Raw genomic sequence first — 20,649 nt, forward strand, 5'->3', positions numbered from 1 at the left:
TCTGAACTCCTGGCACCTATGAATGTGACCTTATTTGGAAATGGGGTCTTTGTAGATACAATCAAGTTAAGATGAGCTCATACAGAATCAGGGTAAAACCTAATTCAGTGTCTTTATAAGAAGAGGGATGTTTGGACACACAGAGAGACACAGGAGAGAATGCCACGAAGAGGCAGAGATTGATGTGCTCACAAACCGAGGAATAAGAATTGCCAGCAACTACCAAAAGCTAGGAGGAGGCAAGGAAGAATCCTCCTAGAATGCTCAGGGAGAGCATGGCCCTGCGTACACCTTGATTTAGGACTTCCTCAAAGTCCTAAATTAGGAGCAGTCCTGATTTAAGACTTGCCTCTAGAATGAAATCAGACAGAGGATGAGATGGTTGGATGGCATCACCGACTCAATGGACATGAATCTGAGCAAACTCCGGGAGATGGTGATGGACAGGGAAGCCTGGTGTGCTGCAGTCCCTGGCATTGCAGAGAGTCAGACAGGACCAAGCAACTGAACAACAACTAGGATTAAGTCACCCAGTCTAGTGTTTTGTTATGGAAGCCCTAGAAAACCAATACATCCTGCTGAAGGTGTTTACTTGTAAGGACAAAGGCATCTCTAATTCATGGAATTTCAGGAGGTGTATGTCCCCTTCTTTGTGAATTGTCCCCACACACAGTCCTTGCTAAATCCCTTCATGATCATGGCAAAAACAAGCTACTCCATCACCGCCAACTGGTCAGGGTAGATAAGCAACCCAGAGCCATCTAAGCCCTTGTACAAGAACAACCAAATGGATTCCCTTTTTCAAAATTCTGAATGAAGAGGCACAGAGACGATGATAAGCAGGTAGTGGGTGCTGGGGCTGTAAACTCTTACAGGGTCAGGGCTGGAGTCAGTGTCACATGCTAGCAGAAATAGTGGGGAAAAGCAGAGGGCCCTGCTCTACAGAGAGAAGAGGACCAATGTCCAGAGGCACAAACACGAGAGAGGAAATAGTGACCGTGGTTACCTTTGTTTTTGAGAGGCTCTCAGTGCTAAACTCTAGTCCCACAAAAGACTTTGCAGCAGGCAGTAGGGAGCCACAGAAGATTCAAGGGAGTGGCAGGGTTTCTGTCTATCATTTCATTTGGAGTTCTGCCCCTTCTACCATCTCACCCACTACTGCCCTAGCCAACTATCATCTCTACTGGTCAGATTCATCAGAAACTCAGTGGCCTTGGGAGTGAACTCAGTCCCTCCTGCTTAGGAAATCCAGATTTTGTCTGGATTCACCACCCAATCAAAGCACAGTGTGGAATTTTTTCATTTAGAAACTGAGATGACAACCAATTCAGCCTCTTATGGTCCCTCCTTCTATATTCTTGAACAACTTGCACCGGAGCAAGCCAGCTTAGCCAGTTACCATGGACACCACTCTGTCAGTATAATCAGAGCCGACAGGCAGCAGCTAACAGCAGATTTAACTAGTGTCTTGTCCTCTAGGGAAGGCACAGCTGAGGAAAATGTAGCTTTTCTCACTAACATAAATAGTTTAGTGTGCAGAACAGGGAGGTGAAGGAAAGAGGACAGTCCTATCAAATGTCACAACCCATGTTCTTTTTGAAACAAGGAGTAAATACTGGCTGGGGGAACCGTGATCATATTTGGTACAAAGTCAGGAATATTCCAGAGTTGGCTCATGATCATTGTTTAGGCTGAGTTTTCCCTAAGATCTCAGGTTTTCTCAGTTTCTTCTGTACCTAGTAACATCCAACATTTATACAGCACTTATTATATGCACATTATGTACATTTGTTCATTTAATCCCTACAACTACTCTGTGGAGTAGGTTTTATTACTAGTTCCATTTTGCAGATGAGGGTGGTAAGGTCTCTTCCACAAGCTCTAGCCTGATGCTTCTGGGGTCAATTGGCTTTCCTCAGGAAGTGATGTTTCAGTGTATTCCAGGAGCAGAGAGCCTAGGGGAGGTGGATATGTAAACCAACAAATACAGCGTTCTGATGGATGGATATAGAAGGTAAAGAAGGGGTTCTTGCTACACTAGAGTCAAGGTAGATGTATTACCTAATCCTCAGTGTTGCTGTCATGATTTGGAAAAAACCAGAACATTTTCCTTAGGAGCAGGTATTTAAATGTGGGACTGCAATCAGGTGACTAAGACTCAAAACAGCAACTGGCAAAATATACTTCCTGCTTCACCCTCTTTCTCTTCCTATCCCTACCCCCCACCACACACACACCCGTATGAATCTGGTTAATCTAGCAAGTAAAATATAAGATGGGTGCTGTGTCCTCCCAACCCAGATCATATTAGCTGAGGTTTTTTAGAGTACCTCATCACCAGATCTTGATAAATAGTACATAAAAGGAAGTGAAAGACTCACTTTCCGTTTTTAACTGTGAAGGTTTTTCACAGATAGAAGACATGTAATCGAGCAAGACTTCTAAGCAATCCCTGTCCTGTCCCTCAACCCCCAGTTCTGAAAATCTGTGAGATTGGTGGTATTAAAAAAGCTGAGACTGCCGAAGCCTGGTGAGATAGCCGTGATGGGTCAGGAGAGTTGCCCTAATCCTATCTCCATCAGTAACTTGCAAGGTATTCTTGTGTAAGTCACTTCCCTCCCTGAGCCTCCTCATTTATTAACAGAGGAAGTTAGAAAAGTCCTTTGAGCTGGTTTATGAACTATGAAACCCACCCTCTACCCTACCCTATCTCCACCTCCCACCCCCCACCCCTGCCCAGGCTAAAGCAGGTCCCTAGGTTATATTTTTGGTACTTTTCCTTGTTAGCACTTATCATTTTACTTTTTCTTCTTCTTCTTTTTTTTAAAAATTGATTTATTTATCTCTATCAGTATTTGCCCTCTCCAAAATACTTGAACTCCAGAGGAGCATCGATCGTATTGCTCACGGCTATACTCATGTATTTTAGCCTGTGTCTGGCACATATTAGGAACTCAATAAACAATTTGTTCCCTGAAGTGTTCCTAGCAAATACTCCTCCTCACCCCAGCCCCGCTGGCCTGGTATCAGAGAGCACTGGGGATTCCTAAGTGGTATCTGTGGGAATCTCTGTGCTAACAAATGTGTGGGTTTTTCTGTTTTTTTTTTTTTTTTTCTCTCCCTGTTGTTATTGACATTGCAAAGGGTCACTTTGGTGCCAACATTGAAATGACTACAATGAGCCCCTGTTTCAAAAAAAAATTGCCCCTGTCCTTTCCAGGGCTATGGAAGAAACGAGGAGGCCAAATTCAGAAGTTGAGTCAGAACGAAGTCAGTTGCTGCCCATAGTGTAACAGTGATGATTAGCAAACCATAATGTGGAAATTTTTTTCCAAGCCAAGAATTGTTAAGCATTGTGCAGTCAGCACTTAGAGTGGTTTATGAAGTTGAACCACTTTTGATTTCCTTTTGAAAACCATCACTTGAGCTGTATTCATTCATCAGTTCATTTGTTTGGACAGCACTTCTTTTTCAGGCTTTAGCACGTGCCAGACCTGGTGCAAAGCATGGTGAGGGATGTAAAGACGATGTGTGCCAGAAGCCCATGGTCAAGCAGAGAGTCTACCCAAGGACTGCAAGGCTGACTCTAAGAGGGCAGTGTTTGTGAATCCATTTGATTAAAGTCTGTCTCTTGCTGATGGACAGTAAAGCCCCAGGAAGCCAGGGGACAGCATTTTGGTCTTGCTCCATACTGAATCCCCAGTGCTAAATGGTGCCGAGTTTGTATTTGTTGTTGTCGCTCAGTTGCTTAGTCGTGTCCGACTCTGCAGTCCCATGGACTGCTGCACGCCAGGCTTCCCTGTCCTTCACTATCTCCCTGAGTTTGCTCAAACTCATGTCCACTGAGTTGGTGATGCCATTCAACCATCTCATCCTCTGTCGCTCCTTCTCCTCCTTCCTTCAATCTTTCCCAGCATCAGGGTCTTTTCCACTGAGTCAGTTCTTTGCATCAGATGGCCAAAGTATTGGAGTTTCAGCTTCAGCATCAGTCCTTCCAATGAATATTCAGGACTGATTTCCCTTAGGATGGACTGGTTGGATCTCCTTGCAGTCCAAGGGACTCTCAAGAGTCTTCTCCAACATCACAGTTCAAAAGCATCAATTCTTTGGCACTCAGCTTTCTTTATAGTCCAACTCTCACAGTTCAGTTCAGTTCAGTTCAGTTGCTCAGTTGTGTCTGACTCTTGTGACCAACTCTCACATCCATACAATACTACTGGAAAGATCATAGCTTTGACTAGACAGACCTTTGTCAGCAAAGTGATGTCTCTGCTTTTAATATGCTGTCTAGGTTTGTCATAGATTTTCTTCCAAGGAGCAAGTGTCTTTTAATTTCATGACTGTAATTGCTGTCTGTAGTGATTTTGGAGCCCAAGAAAATAACGTCTGTCACTGTTTCCATTGTTTCCCTATCTATTTGCCATGAAGTGATGGGACCAGATGCCATGATCTTCGTTTTTTGAATGTTGAGTTTTAAGTCAGCTTTGTCACTCTCCTCTTTCACCTTAATCATGAGGCTCTTTAGTTCCTCTTCACTTTCTGCCATAAGGGTGGTGTCATCTGCATATCTGAGGTTATTGATAATTCTCCCATCAATCTTGATTCCTGCTTGTGCTTCACCTAGCCCTGGAATTTCCCATGATGCACTCTGCATATAAATTAAATAAGAAGGGTGACAACATACAGCCTTGACATACTCCTTTCCCAATTTTGAACCAGTTTGTTGTTGCATGTCTGGTTCTAACTGTTGCTCCTTGATCTGCAACAAGTTTCTCAGGAGGTAAGCAAAGTGGTCTGGTATTCCCATTTCTTTATGAATTTTCCACAGCTTGTTGTCATCCACAGGGTCAAAGGGTTTAGTGTAGTCAATAAAGCAGAAGTAGATGTTTTTCTGGAATTCCCTTGCTTTTTCTATGATTCAACGAATGATGGCAATTTGATCTCTGGTTCCTCCGCCTTTTCTAAATCTAGCTTATACATCTGGAAGTTCTCAGTTCATGTACTATTAAAGCCTGGCTTGAAGGATTTTGAGCATTAACTTGCTAGCATGTGAAATGGGTGCAATTGTACAGTAGTTTGAACATTCTTTAGCATTGCCCTTCTTTGGGATTGGAATGAAAACTGACCTTTTCCAGTCCTGTGGCCACTGCTGAGTTTTCCAAATTTGCTGGTCTGTAGTAGGCACCCAATGTATATTTGCAGAATGAGAAAAGGGGTGTCATCTAAAAGAGATTAAAGGGACCTCCCTGGTGGTCCAATGGTTAAGAATCCACCTTCCAATGCAGGGGACACTGGTTCGATCCCCGGTCAGGGAACTAAAATTCCACATGCTCTGGGGCAACTAAGCCCACAGGCTGCAACTAGAGAGAAGCTATTGCCTTCCGCAATGAAGATCTGGTATGCTGCAACAAAAAACCAACATAGCCAAAAGAAAAGAGAAAGTATCTGGCCCAGAAGGTCCCATAAGGAAATTCTACCATATACTTACAGGAGTTCAGTTCAGTTCAGTTCAGTTGCTCAGTCGTGTCTGACTCTTTGTGACCCCATAAATTGCAGCATGCTAGGCCTCCCTGTCCATCACCATCTCCCAGAGTTCACTCAGACTCACGTCCATCGAGTCCATGATGCCATCCAGCCATCTCATCCTCATTCGTCCCCTTCTCCTCCTGCCCCCAGTCCCTCCCAGCATCAGAGTCTTTTCCAATGAGTCAAATCTTCGCATGAGGTGGCCAAAGTACTGGAGCTTCAGCTTTAGCATCATTCCTTCCAAAGAAATCCCAGGGTTGATCTCCTTCAGAATGGACTGGCTGGATCTCCTTGCAGTCCAAGGGACTCTCAAGAGTCTTCTCCAACACCACAGTTCAAAAGCACCAATTCTTCGGCGCTCAGCCTTCTTCACAGTCCAACTCTCACATCCATACATGACCACAGGAAGAACCATAGCCTTGACTAGACGGACCTTAGTCGGCAAAGTCATGTCTCTGCTTTTGAATATACTATCTAGGTTGGTCATAACTTTTCTTCCAAGGAGTAAGCGTCTTTTAATTTCATGGCTGCAGTCACCATCTGCAGTGATTTTGGAGCCCAAAAAAGTAAAGTCTGACACTGTTTCTACTGTTTCCCCATCTATCTGCCATGAAGTGATGGGACCGGATGCCATGATCTTCGTTTTCTGAATGTTGAGCTTTAAGCCAACTTTTTCACTCTCCTCTTTCACTTTCATCAAGAGGCTTTTTAGCTCCTCTTCACTTTCTGCCATAAGGGTGGTGTCATCTGCATATCTGAGGTTACTGATATTTCTCCTGGCAATCTGGATTCCAGCTTGTGTTTCTTCCAGTCCAGCATTTCTCATGATGTACTCTGCATAGAAGTTAAATAAGCAGGGTGATAATATACAGCCTTGATGTCCTCCTTTTCCTATTTGGAACCAGTCTGTTGTTCCATGTCCAGTTCTAACTGTTGCTTCCTGACCTGCATTTTTTAAATGAAAGAGATTTTAAAAACATGTTATGGGGGTTGGAGAGATAGAGCTTAGTCTCAGCTGGAGACATCACCTGATCAAAACTGGCAGGGGGACTGTCAAAATTAGGGTTAGTGTTCCCACTGTTGTTCTCAGACCCATTTTACAGATGAGGAAACAGTCACAGAGAAGGAGAGGGATTTGCCCAGGGTCACACAGTGTTATTCTCTCTGCCCTCTGACTGATAAGGATGAGAGGCTTATGGAAGCTTCCTGATGGGAGAGACTGACTATGGGGGAAACTGGGTCTTGTTCTGATGGGTGGGGCCATGCTCAGTAAGTCTTTAATCCAATTTTCGGTTGATGGGCAGGGCTGTGTTCCTTTCCTGTTGTTTGACTGGAGACCAAACTACAGTGGATGTAATGAAGGTAATGGCAACCTCCTTCAAAAGGCCCCATGCATCCACTGCGGCACTCAGTTCTCCCGAGCCTGAGGCAGGCCAGCGCTGACCCACGCTTCTGCTGGAGACTCCTGGACTCACAGGCAAGCCTGGGTCAATCTCTCGTGGGGTCACTGCACCTTTCTCCTGGGTCCTGGTGTGCACAGGTTTTGTTTGTGCCCTCCAAAATTCTGTTTCCCCAGTCCTGTGCAAGTTCTGTAATCAAATCCCACTGGCCTCCAAAGTCAAATTCCCTGGGCAAATTCCATCCCTTTGCCAGATCCCCAGGTTGGGAAATCTGCTGTGGGTCCTAGAACTTTCTTAACAGTGCGAGAATTTGGTATAATTGTTCTGCAGTTTGTGCATCATCTGCTCTGCGGCTCTATGGTGTGGTTAACAGCGACCTCCTCCAAAAGGGTTTATGCCACACCTAGGATTGCTGCACCCAGAGCCCCTGCCTCTGCAGCAGGCAACTGCTGACCTGTACCTCCATAGGAGACACTCAAACCCTCAAAGGCAGGTCTGGTTTAGTCTCTGTGGAGTCTCCTGGTGCACACAAGGTTTTGTTTGAGTCCTCTGAGCATCTCTGGCAGGTATGGGGTTTGATTCTAAACACGATTTTGCCCCTCCTACTATCTTGCTGGGGCTTCTCCTTTGTCTTTGGATGTGGAGTATCTTTTTTTGGTGGGATCCAACATTCTCCTGTCGATGGTTGTTCAGCAGCGAGTTGTAATTTTGGAGTTCTTGAAGGAGAACTTGCCTTGTCTAATTCAATGAAACTATGAGCCATGCTGTGTAGGGTTGCCCAAGATGGATGGGTCATGGTGGAGAATTCTGACAAAATGTGGTCCACTGGAGAAGGCATTGGAAAACCACTTCAGTATTCTTGCCTTGAGGACCCCATGAACAGTATGAAAAGGCAAAAAGATATGACACTGAAAGCTGAACTCCCAGACTGGTGGGTGCCCAATATGCTACCGGAGATGAGTGGAGAAATAACACCAGGAAGAATGAAGAGATGGAGCCAAAGCGAAAACAATGCCCAGCTGTGGATGTGACTGGTGATGGAAGTAAAGTCTGATGCTGTAAAGAACAATATTGCATAGGAACCTGGAATGTTAGGTCCATGAATCAGGGTAAATTGGAAGTGGTCATACAGGAGATGGCAAGAATGAACATCAACATTTTAGGAATCAGCTAACTAAAATGGACTGGAATGGGTGAATTTAACTCAGATGACCATTATATCTATTACTGTGGGAAAGTATCCCTTAGAAGAGATGGAATAGCCATCATAGTTAACAAAAGAGTTGAAAGTGCAGTACTTGGGTGCAGTCTCAAAAACGACAGAATGATCTCTGTTCATTTCCAAGGCAAATCAGTCAATATCACAGTAATCCAACTCTGTGCCCTGACCAATAATGCTGAAGAAGCCAAGGTTGAATGGTTCTATGAAGACTCACAAGACCTTCTAGAACTAACACCCCAAAAAGATGTCCTTTTCATCATAGGGGACTGGAATGCAAAAGTAGGAAGTCAAGAGATACCTGGAGTAACAGGCAAATTTGGCCTTGGAGTACAAAATGAAGCAGGGTAAAGGCTAACAGAGTTTTGCCAAGAGAATGCACTGGTCATAGAAACACCCTTTTCCAACAACACAAGAGACAACTCTACACATGGACATCACCAGATGGTCAATACTGAAATCAGATTGATTATATTCTTTGATTAGATCCCTTGGAGATGGGAAAGGATTACCCACTCCATTATTCTGGCCTGGAGAATTCCATGGACTGTAGAGTCCATGTGGTCACAAAGAGCTGGACACAACTGAGCTACTTTCACAACATATTCTTTGCAGCCAAAGATGGAGAAGCTCTGTAGAGTCAGCAAAAACAAGACTGGGAGCTGACTGTGGCTCAGATCATGAACTCCTTATTGCCAAATTCAGACTTAAATTGAAGAAAGTAGGGAAAACCACTAGACGATTCAGGTATGACCTCAATCAAATCCCTTATAATTATACAGTGGCAGTGTCAAATAGGTTCAAGGGATTAGAGGTGATAGAGTGCCTGAAGAACTATGGACAGAGATTCTGACATTGTGTAGGAGGCAGTGATCAAGACCATCGCCAAGAAAAAGAAATACAAAAAGGCAACATGGTTGTCTGAGGAGGCCTTACAAATAGCTGAGAAAAGAAGAGAAGCTAAAGGCAAAGGAGAAAAGGAAAGATATACCCATTTGAATGCAGAGTTCCAAAGAATAGCAAGGAGAGATAAGAAAGCCTTCCTCAGGGATCAATGCAAAGAAATAGAGGAAAATAATAGAATGGGAAAGACTAGAGATCGCTTCAAGAAAATTAGTGATACCAAGGGAATATTTCATGCAAGGACAGAAATGTTGTGGACCTAACAGAAGCAGAAGATATTAAGAAGAGGTGGCAAGAATACACAGAAGAACAATACAAAAAAGATCTCCAGGACCCAGATAACCATGATGGTGTGATCACTCACCTAGAGCCAGGCATCCTGGAATGTGAAGTCAAGTGGGCCTTAGGAAACATCACTATGAACAAAGCTAGTAGAGGTGATGGAATTCCAGTTGAGCTATTTCAAATCCTAAAAGATGATGCTGTGAAAGTGCTGCACTCAATATGCCAGCAAATTTGGGAAACTCAGCATCATCTGGTCCCATCAATCATGGTAAATAGATGGGGAAACAATGGAAACAGTGACAGACTTTATTTTTTGGGGCTCCAAAATCATTGCAGATGGTGACTGCAGCCATGAAATTAAAAGACACTTGCTTCTTGGAAGAAAAGCTATGACCAACCTAGACAGCATAGTAAAAAAGCAGAGACATTACTTTGCCAACAAAGGTCCATCTAATCAAAGCTATGGTTTTTCCAGTAGTCATGTATGGATGTGAGAGTTGGACTATAAAGAAAGCTGAGCACCAAAGAATTGATGCTTTTGAACTGTGGTCTTGGAGAAGACTCTTGAGAGTTCCTTGGACTGCAAGGAGATAAAATCAGTCCATCATAAAGGAGATCAGTCCTGAGTATTCACTGGAAGGACTGATGCTGAAGCTGAAACTCCTATACTTTGGCCATCTGATGCGAAGAACTGACTCGATGGAAAAGAACTGACTCATTGCTGGGAAAGACTGAAGGCAGAAAGAGAAGGGGACGACAGGAGATGAGATGATTGGATGGCATCACCGACTTGATGGACATGAGTTTGAGCAAGCTCTGGGAGTTGGTGATGGACAGGGAGGCCTGGCATGCTGCAGTCCAAGGGGTCACAAAGAGTCGGACACGACTGAGCAACTGAAAAGAACTGAACTGAACTGAACACAGTGTTATGGGCTGCATTTTGCCCCTCCCCTCAATTCATATATTGGAGTCTTAACTCCTAGTACCTTAGAATGTGACTGAATTTGGAAGTAGAGTCTTTAAAGAGAGAAGTTCAAATGAGGTCATTTTAGTGCCCTAATCCATTATGACTCATGTTCTTATAAGAAGAGGAGATAGGGTGCAGATAACACGCACGGAGGGAATGTGAAGACACAGGAAGAAGATAGCCATCTGAATCCAAGGAGAGAGGCCTTAGAAGAAACAACCCTGCTGCTGCTAAGTCGCTTCAGTCGTGTCCCACTCTGTGTGACCCCGTAGACGGCAGCCCACCAGCCTCCCCCGTCCCTGGGATTCTCCAGGCAAGAACACTGGAGTGGGTTACCATTTCCTTCTCCAATGCATGAAACTGAAAAGTGAAAGTGAAGTTGCTCAGTCATGTTCGACCCTCAGCGACCCCATGGACTGCAGCCTTCCAGGCTCCTCCGTCCATGGGATTTTCCAGGCAAGAGTACTGGAGTGGGGTGCCATTGCCTTCTCCACAGAAACAACCCTACTGACACCATAATCTTGGATTCTGGCCTCTAGAATTGTGAGAAAAATTAATTTCTGCTGTTTAAACCAGCCAGCCTGTGGTACTTTGTTATGGCAGCTCTAAGCCAACTAATATACATGGTAAATAATGGCAAAGTTTGGACTAGAAGCCAGGTCTGCTGCGTGTGTGTCTTCAGTCCTTTACATGGCCACCTCCAGCTGGCCCATTTGGTACTCTCTCCACCACCCACTGCTGAGGAGGACGATGACAATGACAATGGCAGCTAACCCATATACAGTGCCTATTAGGTTCCACGCACTCCTCTAAGTACTTTACATACAATGGCTCATGTAATTCTCCCAACAGCCCTGTGAAGTAAGTACTATTATTTTCCCGCTTTTGTATTTTACAGATTAAGAAACTGAAACACAAAGAGATTGAGCAACTTGCGCAAGATTATATGACAACTCAGTGCTGGCACTGGGATTCAGGCCCAGATGGTCTGCTCCAGGAACATGCCCCCTACCATTAGGCTATTCTCCAGTGCTATGTCAACATGCTGAGCCAGAGGCATTTTCAAAGATGAGAGGTAAGGATGGCATTTCAAGGCCTCACTGGGTTTGCTTTCCTTCAGCCACTAGCTAAGGATATACCCATCCCAATCTGAAGTAGCTCAATAGAGGCATTAAAAAAAAAAAAAAGACGGACTTGAAAGTGAAACAACCAAACCACTTCTGCCAAAGCACTTTGAGGTAAGAGACATGGGTTAGAATCCTTTCTCCACCACTTACCAGCTGAGTGATTTGGGGTTTATGGAATCAGTCTGAAACACAGTTTCTCCTTCTGGAAACGTAGTAAGTGATCAATAGACAGAGCTCTTGTTAAGCGCAATGACCATGCCCAAAGGCTCTCTCCTCTGTGAAACCTTGCCCAGTGTCTCATCCTAGGGTGTTCAACTTGATTGCTTGCTCCACTGACTCTCAAGGGAAGTTGCTTGCACTTCTATTTGCCACTTAATTTGTCCTTCCTTGTATCAAAGAAGTTGATGACACACCTATCCATCCACCCATCCACTCGGTAAAATTGTACCAAGCATTTTCCATGTCCCAGTGCTGTGCCAGGCACCAGGAGTTCACAGGTGGATACAATAAGGCCCCAGCTTCGAAGACCTTGGGCTTTTGGGGCAACTCAGGACTGGATGTTCCCAATAGGTAGTGGCACTATAATAATAATAATAATAACAGTCAAACTTTACAATTATACCATATTACAATATTTATCACAGGAAAAACCAGCACTTTGTTTTCTTTCTAGACATTTATTTTATGGTTTAGAACTATTATAGTAGAATAGAGGAGACATAATTCTTTCAATCCTTTTCCAATTTAACTCCCAAAGGTTTGGTTTGGCAACAGATACATTAAGGAATAATTGCAAAGACTATATTAAGTGCTGGGTTAGAAGAAGCCCTAGTGTTTTCTGGAGGCTGAGGTAGGTGAGCCCCATTTCCCCAGTGTACTCCCAAGGGCAGAAGCTAAGTCTTCACCTAGCTTCATATCTGTCCTTCAGGCTGAATAGAGGTTAGGTGTCAGCTACTTCGGTGCAGTTCACAAAACGGTGTGGGGAGCGCGGATGGCAGCTCTTCCCAATCCACTTGAGAGATGGAACTCGTATATTTTTTTCTTTTGCTGAGGAAACAGAGCCCCAGAGGTGAAAGAGACTTGCCGGAGGTCACAGGAACAGAGTAGCAAATGTTTTAATAGTTAACATTTATTGGTTCCTTCTTATGTCAAACATTGGCTAAGGGGCTTTACATGCTTTATCTCGTTTAATCCTTCTGACAATTCTGTGTAATAAGTACCCTCATTTTCTCCATTTCACAGATGTGGAAATTGTATGCCAAAGCCTTTGACTGTGTGGATCACAATAAACTGTGGAAAATTCTGAAAGAGATGGGAATACCAGACCACCTGACCTGCCTCTTGAGAAACCTACATGCAGGTCAGGAAGCAACAGTTAGAACTGGACATGGAACGACAGACTGGTTCCAAATAGGAAAAGGAGTACGTCAAAGCTGTATATTGTCACCATGCTTATTTAACTTCTATGCAGAGTACATCATGAGAAACGCTGGACTGGAAGAAGCACAAGCTGGAATCAAGATTGCCAGGAGAAATATCAATAACCTCAGATATGCAGATGACACCACCCTTATGGCAGAAAGGGAAGAGGAACTGAAAGCCTCTTGATGAAAGTGAAAGAGGGGAGTGAAAAGTTGGCTTAAAGCTCAACATTCAGAAAACGAAGATCATGACATCTGGTCCCATCAGTTCATAGGAAATAGATGGGGAAACAGTGCCAGACTATTTTTTGGGGGCTCCAAAATCACTGCAGATGGTGATTGCAGCCATGAAAGTAAAAATGCTTACTCCTTGGAAGGATAGTTATGACCAACCTAGATAGCATATTGAAAAGCAGAGACATTACTTTGCCAACCAAGGTCCGTCTAGTCAAGGCTATGGTTTTTCCAGTGGCCATGTATGGATGTGAGAATTAGACTGTGAAGAAAGCTGAGCGCCGAAGAATTGATGCTTTTGAACTGTGGTGTTGGAGAAGACTCTTGAGAGTCCCTTGGATTGCAAGGAGATCCAACCAGTCCATTCTAAAGGAAATCAGCCCTGGGTGTTCTTTGGAAGGAATGATGCTAAAGCTGAAACACCAGTACTTTGGCCACCTCACGCGAAGAGTTGACTCATTGGAAAAGACTCTGATGCTGGGAAGGATTGGGGGCAGGAGGAGAAGGGGGCGACAGAGGATGAGATGGCTGGATGGCATCACCGACTCGATGGACGTGAGTTTGAGTGAACTCCGGGAGATGGTGATGGACAGGGAGGCCTGGAGTGCTGCGATTCATGGGGTCGCAAAGAGTTGGACACGACTGAACAACCGAACTGAACTAAGAGACGGTTTCACAAGGCCATCTAGCTATTAAACAGCCAAGTCCCGATTTGCACTCGGCAGATGGTGCTTGACGTTGGAATAACAGCCAGACCCTGGACCTGTACTAGAGGCAGGATGAGGCATGCGGACAGGTGGACATCTACCTGGGCAAGCAGTGCACAGCCTTGGCCAGCGGCTCTTAGCACCCGGCGTGGGCGAGGCGTGGGCGGGGCCTTCGACTCGCAGTTCTCCACTAGCCTCCCTGGCGGCGCGAGACTCCCGCCCCCAGCCGAGCGGAGGGCATGGATTGGCTTTTTCGAGGCCGATTGACGGCGCAGCGCTCGAGACAGGGACGCGGTGGAGGCGGAGTCACAGAAGGAAGTGGGAGTAGAGACGGCTCGAGGCGGGCTGGCCAGCGGGCCGCCGCCGCCACTTTGTCGAGTCGCCGCCGCCACTGGGGAGATGGAGGGGCCGGGACTGGGCTCGCAGGTGAGTGCGGTTGGGCGCAACCGTCCCAGGGGCCCGGCGGGTGGCCGAGGGGAGGAAGAGACGGAGGGCTTGGGTGTGAGTTAGCTCCCAGAGGGGCCTCAGGGAGCGGAGGGGCAGGGTCCAGGGAGGGGGAAACCTGGAAACGCCGAGAATGATGCAGGGAATTCTCTCTGAGGCGACCGCGAAGAAAAGGCGAAGACACAGGGTGAGTGCCATACCGGCTCTTCCGCATCCATCCACCTTAGGGCCGGTACTGCTCTGGGGCCTGGGAGGAGAGGGAAGCAGTGCCTGGGAGAGGCGTCAGGTGACACACCTGAGTTGGACCAGCCGTTCATGACCTTGGCCTGAAGTCTGTGAGGTTCTATTCATTTCTTTTTAGGCCGAGGCGCCTGGGAACCTGCCTTCGCCCCACCCAGCCCTGTTCTAGCTCCCTGTTGCCATATCCTTGCTTACTCCGTGAAAGATCTGAGGCTGTTTGTTTAGGCCGGAGAAAGCTGGGTGGAGAGGGAGGTGCGTGATAGCTATCTGCAAAATCCCAAAGGACTCTGTGTGTGGCGGAGGTCGTGCTGGAAGCCAGATGTAGTTTCAGAAAACAGAAGGGGCCAATGGGGAGTGACAGGAGGTACATGTTAGCTCCAGGAGAACTAGATTTTTGTCCTTTTTGTTTATGGTCCTGACGCATATTATAGCTGTTTACTTAGTATTTGTTGAATATATGAAAAATACTCAGGTTCAGCCAGGGTCTAGTGAGTTCTTAGCATATATATGCCAAATGCTTTTGTGTGCATTATTAGTTACAGAATTGAAACATCCTTAAGAAGGTGATAGAATCCCCATTTACAGATGAGAAAACTGAAGCTGTCTCCAGCTGGAGTGAATTGGGTAGCAGATTTTTCTGTCCGTAAGTGGGATTCAAGCAGTTTGAGATGATTGGCTCAGTGGGCCTCTCTAAAAAACATCTTTGTCATCTTGAGAATGTTCCTCATGCTCCCCTTTTCCCTCCATTCTTTCAGCAAGCTGATGTAAGATTAAGTGAGGAGCAAAACAGGAGGGAAGTTGTCAAATGTTCTTGCATTTTGATAGAATAAAAAAGGTTTGCAAGCAGATCAGATATTACAAAAGAGGGTAGAACCTTCACATGGAAACTGTCTCCTTTGTTTGTTTTCTTCCCCCTTAGAGTTTCAAGGAAAAGTTAGTAGGAGTGATTATCATATCTTAATTACTACCACTCATTTACAGAAGCCTTTAAGTGCTTAAACTTCATTACCTGGTGCTTCAGGAAAGATTGCCCTGCTTGAATTCCCTGCCACATGGAGGGAGAGCATGATTCAGAGGTTGAGATTAAATGGGACAAGATAGAAATCGTTGTTGTTGTTAATAATAATTGCTATTAACTTTTTCAATAATAACATAAAGAGCTTACCTATATACGATGCTCTACAGCTTGCAAAATACTTCTGTATTCTTAATCCTCACTGTGACTCTGTGCGGTAGGGAGGGATTGTTGCTTCAGTTTTAGAGATTAGAATTGAGGCTCAAAAAGTTGGGAGTCATGGAATTTCCCTGGAGGTCCAGTGGTCAGGACTCAGTGCTTTCACTGCCGTGGCTCAGGTTCATTCCCTGATTGGGGAACTGAGGATCCTGCAAGCTTTGTGGTGAGGCCAAAAAAAAAAAAAAGTCATTTGTTAAAAGTCAAATAGCTGTTAAGTGACAGAGCCAAGACCTCATTCATTCTACCAGGGGTTAAGCATTGTTACAGGTGCTGGAGATTAATTGGTGAACAAAATAGATAAGAACATTCCTGCTCTGGTTGAATTTGGTTCCTCTGATTCCAGCTGAAAGGTTTTTTACCAGCATTTGCCTTTATTCTCTGGACCCCAGTTTCCTCTCTGACCTCATTTTTTATTAATACTGCTTTCTTGCTCAATCAACCAAAGCCACACTAGCCCCAAGGCCTTTGTACTTACTATTTGCTCTATCTGGAAAACTCTTCTCATATATTCACATGGCTTACTCCCTCTGCTTTTGTAAAGTCTGGACGCAAATGTCATGGCAATGTTGGCAGGCCCTCCCCATCATAACCACTATCTGCAGCATTCCCTAACCCCCTTCCTTCCTTTATGTTTCTTCTCTGCATTTAATGTCATTAACATACTCTGTAAATAATTGCCTAGTGAATAAACTTGGATACTTAACTCTGTTAATGCCATGAGAAATTTTAATGGTTATCTGCCCAATCTCTTTCTGTCTTTATTTGATAATGGTCAGGATTTTGAGCCTCATGAGAGTTTAAATATGGTTTTCTAGATCTTGGTTTTTCTCTTTAATTAACTTTAATGGTACTTATATACTATTTAGAAAAAGTAATTGGATTCAAGATATCTCCGTGTGAGAAATACCTCTTATACCTTAAGATGTTCCAGTCATCTACTGCTGCTGCTGCTGCTGCTGCTAAGTCACTTCAGTCGTGTCCGACTCTGTGTGACCCCATAGACGGCAGCCCACCAGGATCCCCCGTCCCTGGGATTCTCCAGGCAAGAACACTGGAGTAGGTTGCCATTTCCTTCTCCAATGCGTGAAAGTGAAGTCGCTCAGTTGTGTCCGACTTAGCGATCCCATGGACCGCAGCCTACCAGGCTGCTCCGTCCATGGGAGTTTCCAGGCAAGAGTACTGGAGTGGGTCGCCAGTGCCTTCTCCAAATCATCTACTACTGTGTAACAAACCACCCCAAATCATAGCAGTCAGGATTTTGGCCAGGGGAAAGCAGGGATGGTTTGTTTCTGTTCCACCATGTCCAGAGCCTCTGCTGGAAAGACTTGTCCCCTGGGATGACTCAGGCTGGTATCATTTGGTGGTACCCTCAGTCACATGTCATGATGATTTTGAGCAGGGACACCTGCACGTGGCCTGGGCCTCTGGACAGCATGGTGGCTGGGCTCCAAGAGTGAACATTTCAAGAGACAGAAAGAGGAAGCTGCCGGTTTCTGAGGCCTGAGCCTGCCGAGTATCACTGGCCAAGTGTCACTTCTGTGGTATTTTATTATTGAAGTAGTCAGAGAGCTCAGATTTGAGAGGGAGGGACATAGATTCTTTCCTCTTGATGGAGAGGTATCAAGGAACTTGGGGACTTTGTTATAATAATCACCACAGATGTATTCATAGCTGTCTTACAGAATTTTATAATATCTTGTTCTGCTTTTTCTGCTCTGTGTAGAGGAGAGTATTCAGCTAGCTACAAGTCTTTTTTTTTTTTTGGTATCCCTGCCCCTCCTTTTCTTTTTCTTATTTTGGACTGTGTTTGTTGTGTTCAGGGCCATATCAAGGTGTTTCTCAAACAGTGACCGACACATTGAGTAGGCATTCAAGAAACACCTGGTGAATGAATGAATGGATTGTAGCAAGAATTTTGTCTTATTCATCCTTTATCCCTAAGTACCTAGTACCCTGATTGGTATATAGTAGGTGTTCTTTTGGAGAAGACAATGGCACCCCACTCCAGTACTCTTGCCTGGAGAACCCCATGGACGGAGGAGCCTGGTAGGCTACAGTCCATGGGGTCGCTAAGAGTCGGACACGACTGAGTGACTTCACTTTCACTTTTCACTTTCATGCATTGGAGAAGGAAATGGCAACCCACTCCAGTGTTCTTGCCTGGGGAATCCCAGGAACGGGGGAGCCTGGCGGGCTGCCGTCTATGGTGTCGCACAGAGTCGGACACGACTAGAGCGACTTAGCAGCAGCAGCAACAGCAGCAGGTGTTCTTTACATTTCCCTGAGTGAATGATTAATGGAAACTCTTAAGAGTTTGGTGGTGTCTATTGCTCAGCCTATTCTGTTACCTTAATATTGTAGGCAGCCATATTATCAGTTAGGCTTCCACTGCCATGAAGGGTGTTTGTTTATGCAGTGATGCCTTTACCAGTACACATGTCAGTAGTAACTACTGTAACAGCTCTTCTTAGAACCGTAAACATGGATTTGGAAATAACTTCATAGCTACATTGATCTCCTCCTTTCATTTTACAAATGTAGAAACTGAAGCCCAAAATCAGGTAGATGATTAGCAGCCATCATACAGCCAACCTGAAATCTGAGACTTGGACCTTGTTCTCAGGGAGATTTTTCCTTTCAACATGGTAAAAAGGAAACCACTAGAGAAAACTTAAAAAACATTTTGTAAGCTAACCAGCAAGTAGTTTCTAAGAAGGGCGTAGGATCACAACAAACTTTGCTTTAACCTTTGTGTTGGGACTCCATGGTTGTTTTCTATAAACATTTTATGTGACTGTCCCTGAAGTTAACCTCCCCCCAAAGCAGGTCATTTCCTTTCTCACCTGTAGCTCTTACGGCAGAATTTTGAGAGGGAGTGGTATCTAGAGCAAAGAACATAGCTTACAGCTGTGTCCTCTAAGCTTTTTTGATCATGCAGTCCCGTCAGTAGAGCAGTTTTGGGCTTGCACCCCTAGAGTAAAGCACCCCGCAATGTGAAAAGCAGGAATTAAAGTTTTCATGGTTGTAAAATGACCTGTATTGTGAGATTAAGGGAATGATGAGAGGCACGTGCACTGCATGCTGGCTGGAAGCTCAGGCCTCCAGCTGCACAGTCCAGATCATCCAGATAATACTGACCGCAGTTTGCTGTCCCTTGTTGGCCCCTGACCAGTTAACTTACGTGTTAACAGGGACAGTCCTGGGGCATGTGGTGAGCTGGGACGTAAAAAGTTCAGCTCCCTCTGTTTGATGTACCTGGGGCCTGGGAGAAGGAGCCAGTCTCCAAATCCATATTGTCATGTTATTACTGGATTTGACAGTATGTTTCTAAATTATACTCATAAGTGAATAGCTCAGTATATACTCATGGTAAGGTTTTGAATTAAAAATACTAAATATAAGTCTGCTTCAGATCAGCGTTTTTGATAATTTGAAATTTTTTTGGAGGAAGGCTGGCCTTTTGTTAGATCAGATTAGACCGTCTCTGTTTCACTTCTTGTGGCCAGTGGAGAGCACCTGTTATGACAAGGGTCAGCTCTGCCATTTTCTTGTTTGCTTGTACTTGTATCAGTACTACTGTTATTATTTCAGTTCATCGTTTCTTTGGAGTAATCAGTGTAAGCCACTTGCTTATTTGGGGAAGGATAGTTTTAAAATTAGTAGTTAAAATTAGGTAATATACCTTGAGAATTACTTAGCCTGATGAATACCACAGAATGGTGAAGGTCCCATTGTAACCCCTCTGGGTGTGGGCTTTTACACTGCCCCTAAGTTACCTTGTAAACAGACCATGAGGAGTGACCTGCTTGATAGACAGATTGCATGAGTCTTCCAGGACTAAAAACTCATAAAGATTAAAGAAGACAAATTTATAAACTTTTGTGGCTTTCCCTCCCCCCTTTCTAAAAAATACAAAAGTTATTATAATAGCAGCTTTAACATTTTCTTCTGTTAGACTGAATGGGTTACTGAGTGCTTGGCCTTGAGTGCACTTGCCTCACTTTGGAGACCGTTGGCTTTGAAACCAGGCTTTGAGTTTATGTAATCCTCTTTAGCTTTTACTCTGATTTGGCTTTAGACAAAAACGACATGAACACAAAGTACCTCCTATTATCTACTCTTGGTCACCAATTTTTGCCGTTCCATCACATACTGCTTCAGTTATCACTTGAAGTATCTCTCTGTCTCTGACTTAGCTGCCCCATTAGACTTAAGCTCCTAGAGGATACGCACTAATGCCTTGTGTTCCTAGCATAATGCTTTGCACGTCATAAAAACACAGTAATTAATTGCTAAATAAACTGTTCATAACAAATAAATAAATGCTCTTTATATTGAAATGTATAATCCTCCTCAACTTTCTACATGAAAAATGAAACTGATGTCCTGAAAGCCCTGAGGCATAATGAGAAGTAATACATTTTAATCTATATAATATACAACATTTATTTGTGATGAAAAATCTGTATATAAAGAAAGGCTTAATCTTCTTAATGTATTAATGGAAAAAAGATACACAATCCACTAGAAGAACAGACTGTGAAAAGGCAACCCACAAAAGAGAAAATATGAGACAATAAATGATAAACAATTAGGGGCATGTGTGATGCAAAGCAAGATGCCATGTTTTTTAGCCATCAGATTGGAAAGATTGTAAAAAGATTGATAGTAATCAGTTATGGGGAGGTTTTTGGGAAAAGGAACACTTAATACTTGCTGCTGGGAATGTGAATTAGGGAAGATAATTGGTCAATATCTGTTTATGTTTAAAATACATAGGTATTTTTTTGACCCAGCAGTCCTGTGTTGGTGAATCAACGTTAGAGAATGTATACAATGTTAATTATAGGGTTGTTTAGAGAGCGAATGCTGAAATCAGCTTGCATGTCTAACGTCTAATTATGCTAGATCTTTACAATGGAATAAGATTCAACTATTATTT

General features: G+C 44.2%; 1 protein-coding gene across 1 annotated transcript in view; it reads left to right on the top strand.

Moving 5' to 3' along the window:
• Nucleotides 1-14,122: 14,122 nt before the first annotated feature.
• Nucleotides 14,123-20,649, top strand: part of ZDHHC13 (zinc finger DHHC-type palmitoyltransferase 13) — a 52,349-nt gene continuing 45,822 nt past the window's right edge. Inside the window, exon 1 of the mRNA XM_068977213.1 lies at nucleotides 14,123-14,215. Coding sequence (XP_068833314.1) covers nucleotides 14,189-14,215 — 27 coding nt within the window. The 5' untranslated portion in view covers nucleotides 14,123-14,188. The remainder of the gene's footprint in view (nucleotides 14,216-20,649) is intronic.

This window comes from Capricornis sumatraensis, chromosome 8, assembly GCF_032405125.1.
Source record: "Capricornis sumatraensis isolate serow.1 chromosome 8, serow.2, whole genome shotgun sequence".
Classification (NCBI taxonomy): domain Eukaryota; kingdom Metazoa; phylum Chordata; class Mammalia; order Artiodactyla; family Bovidae; genus Capricornis; species Capricornis sumatraensis.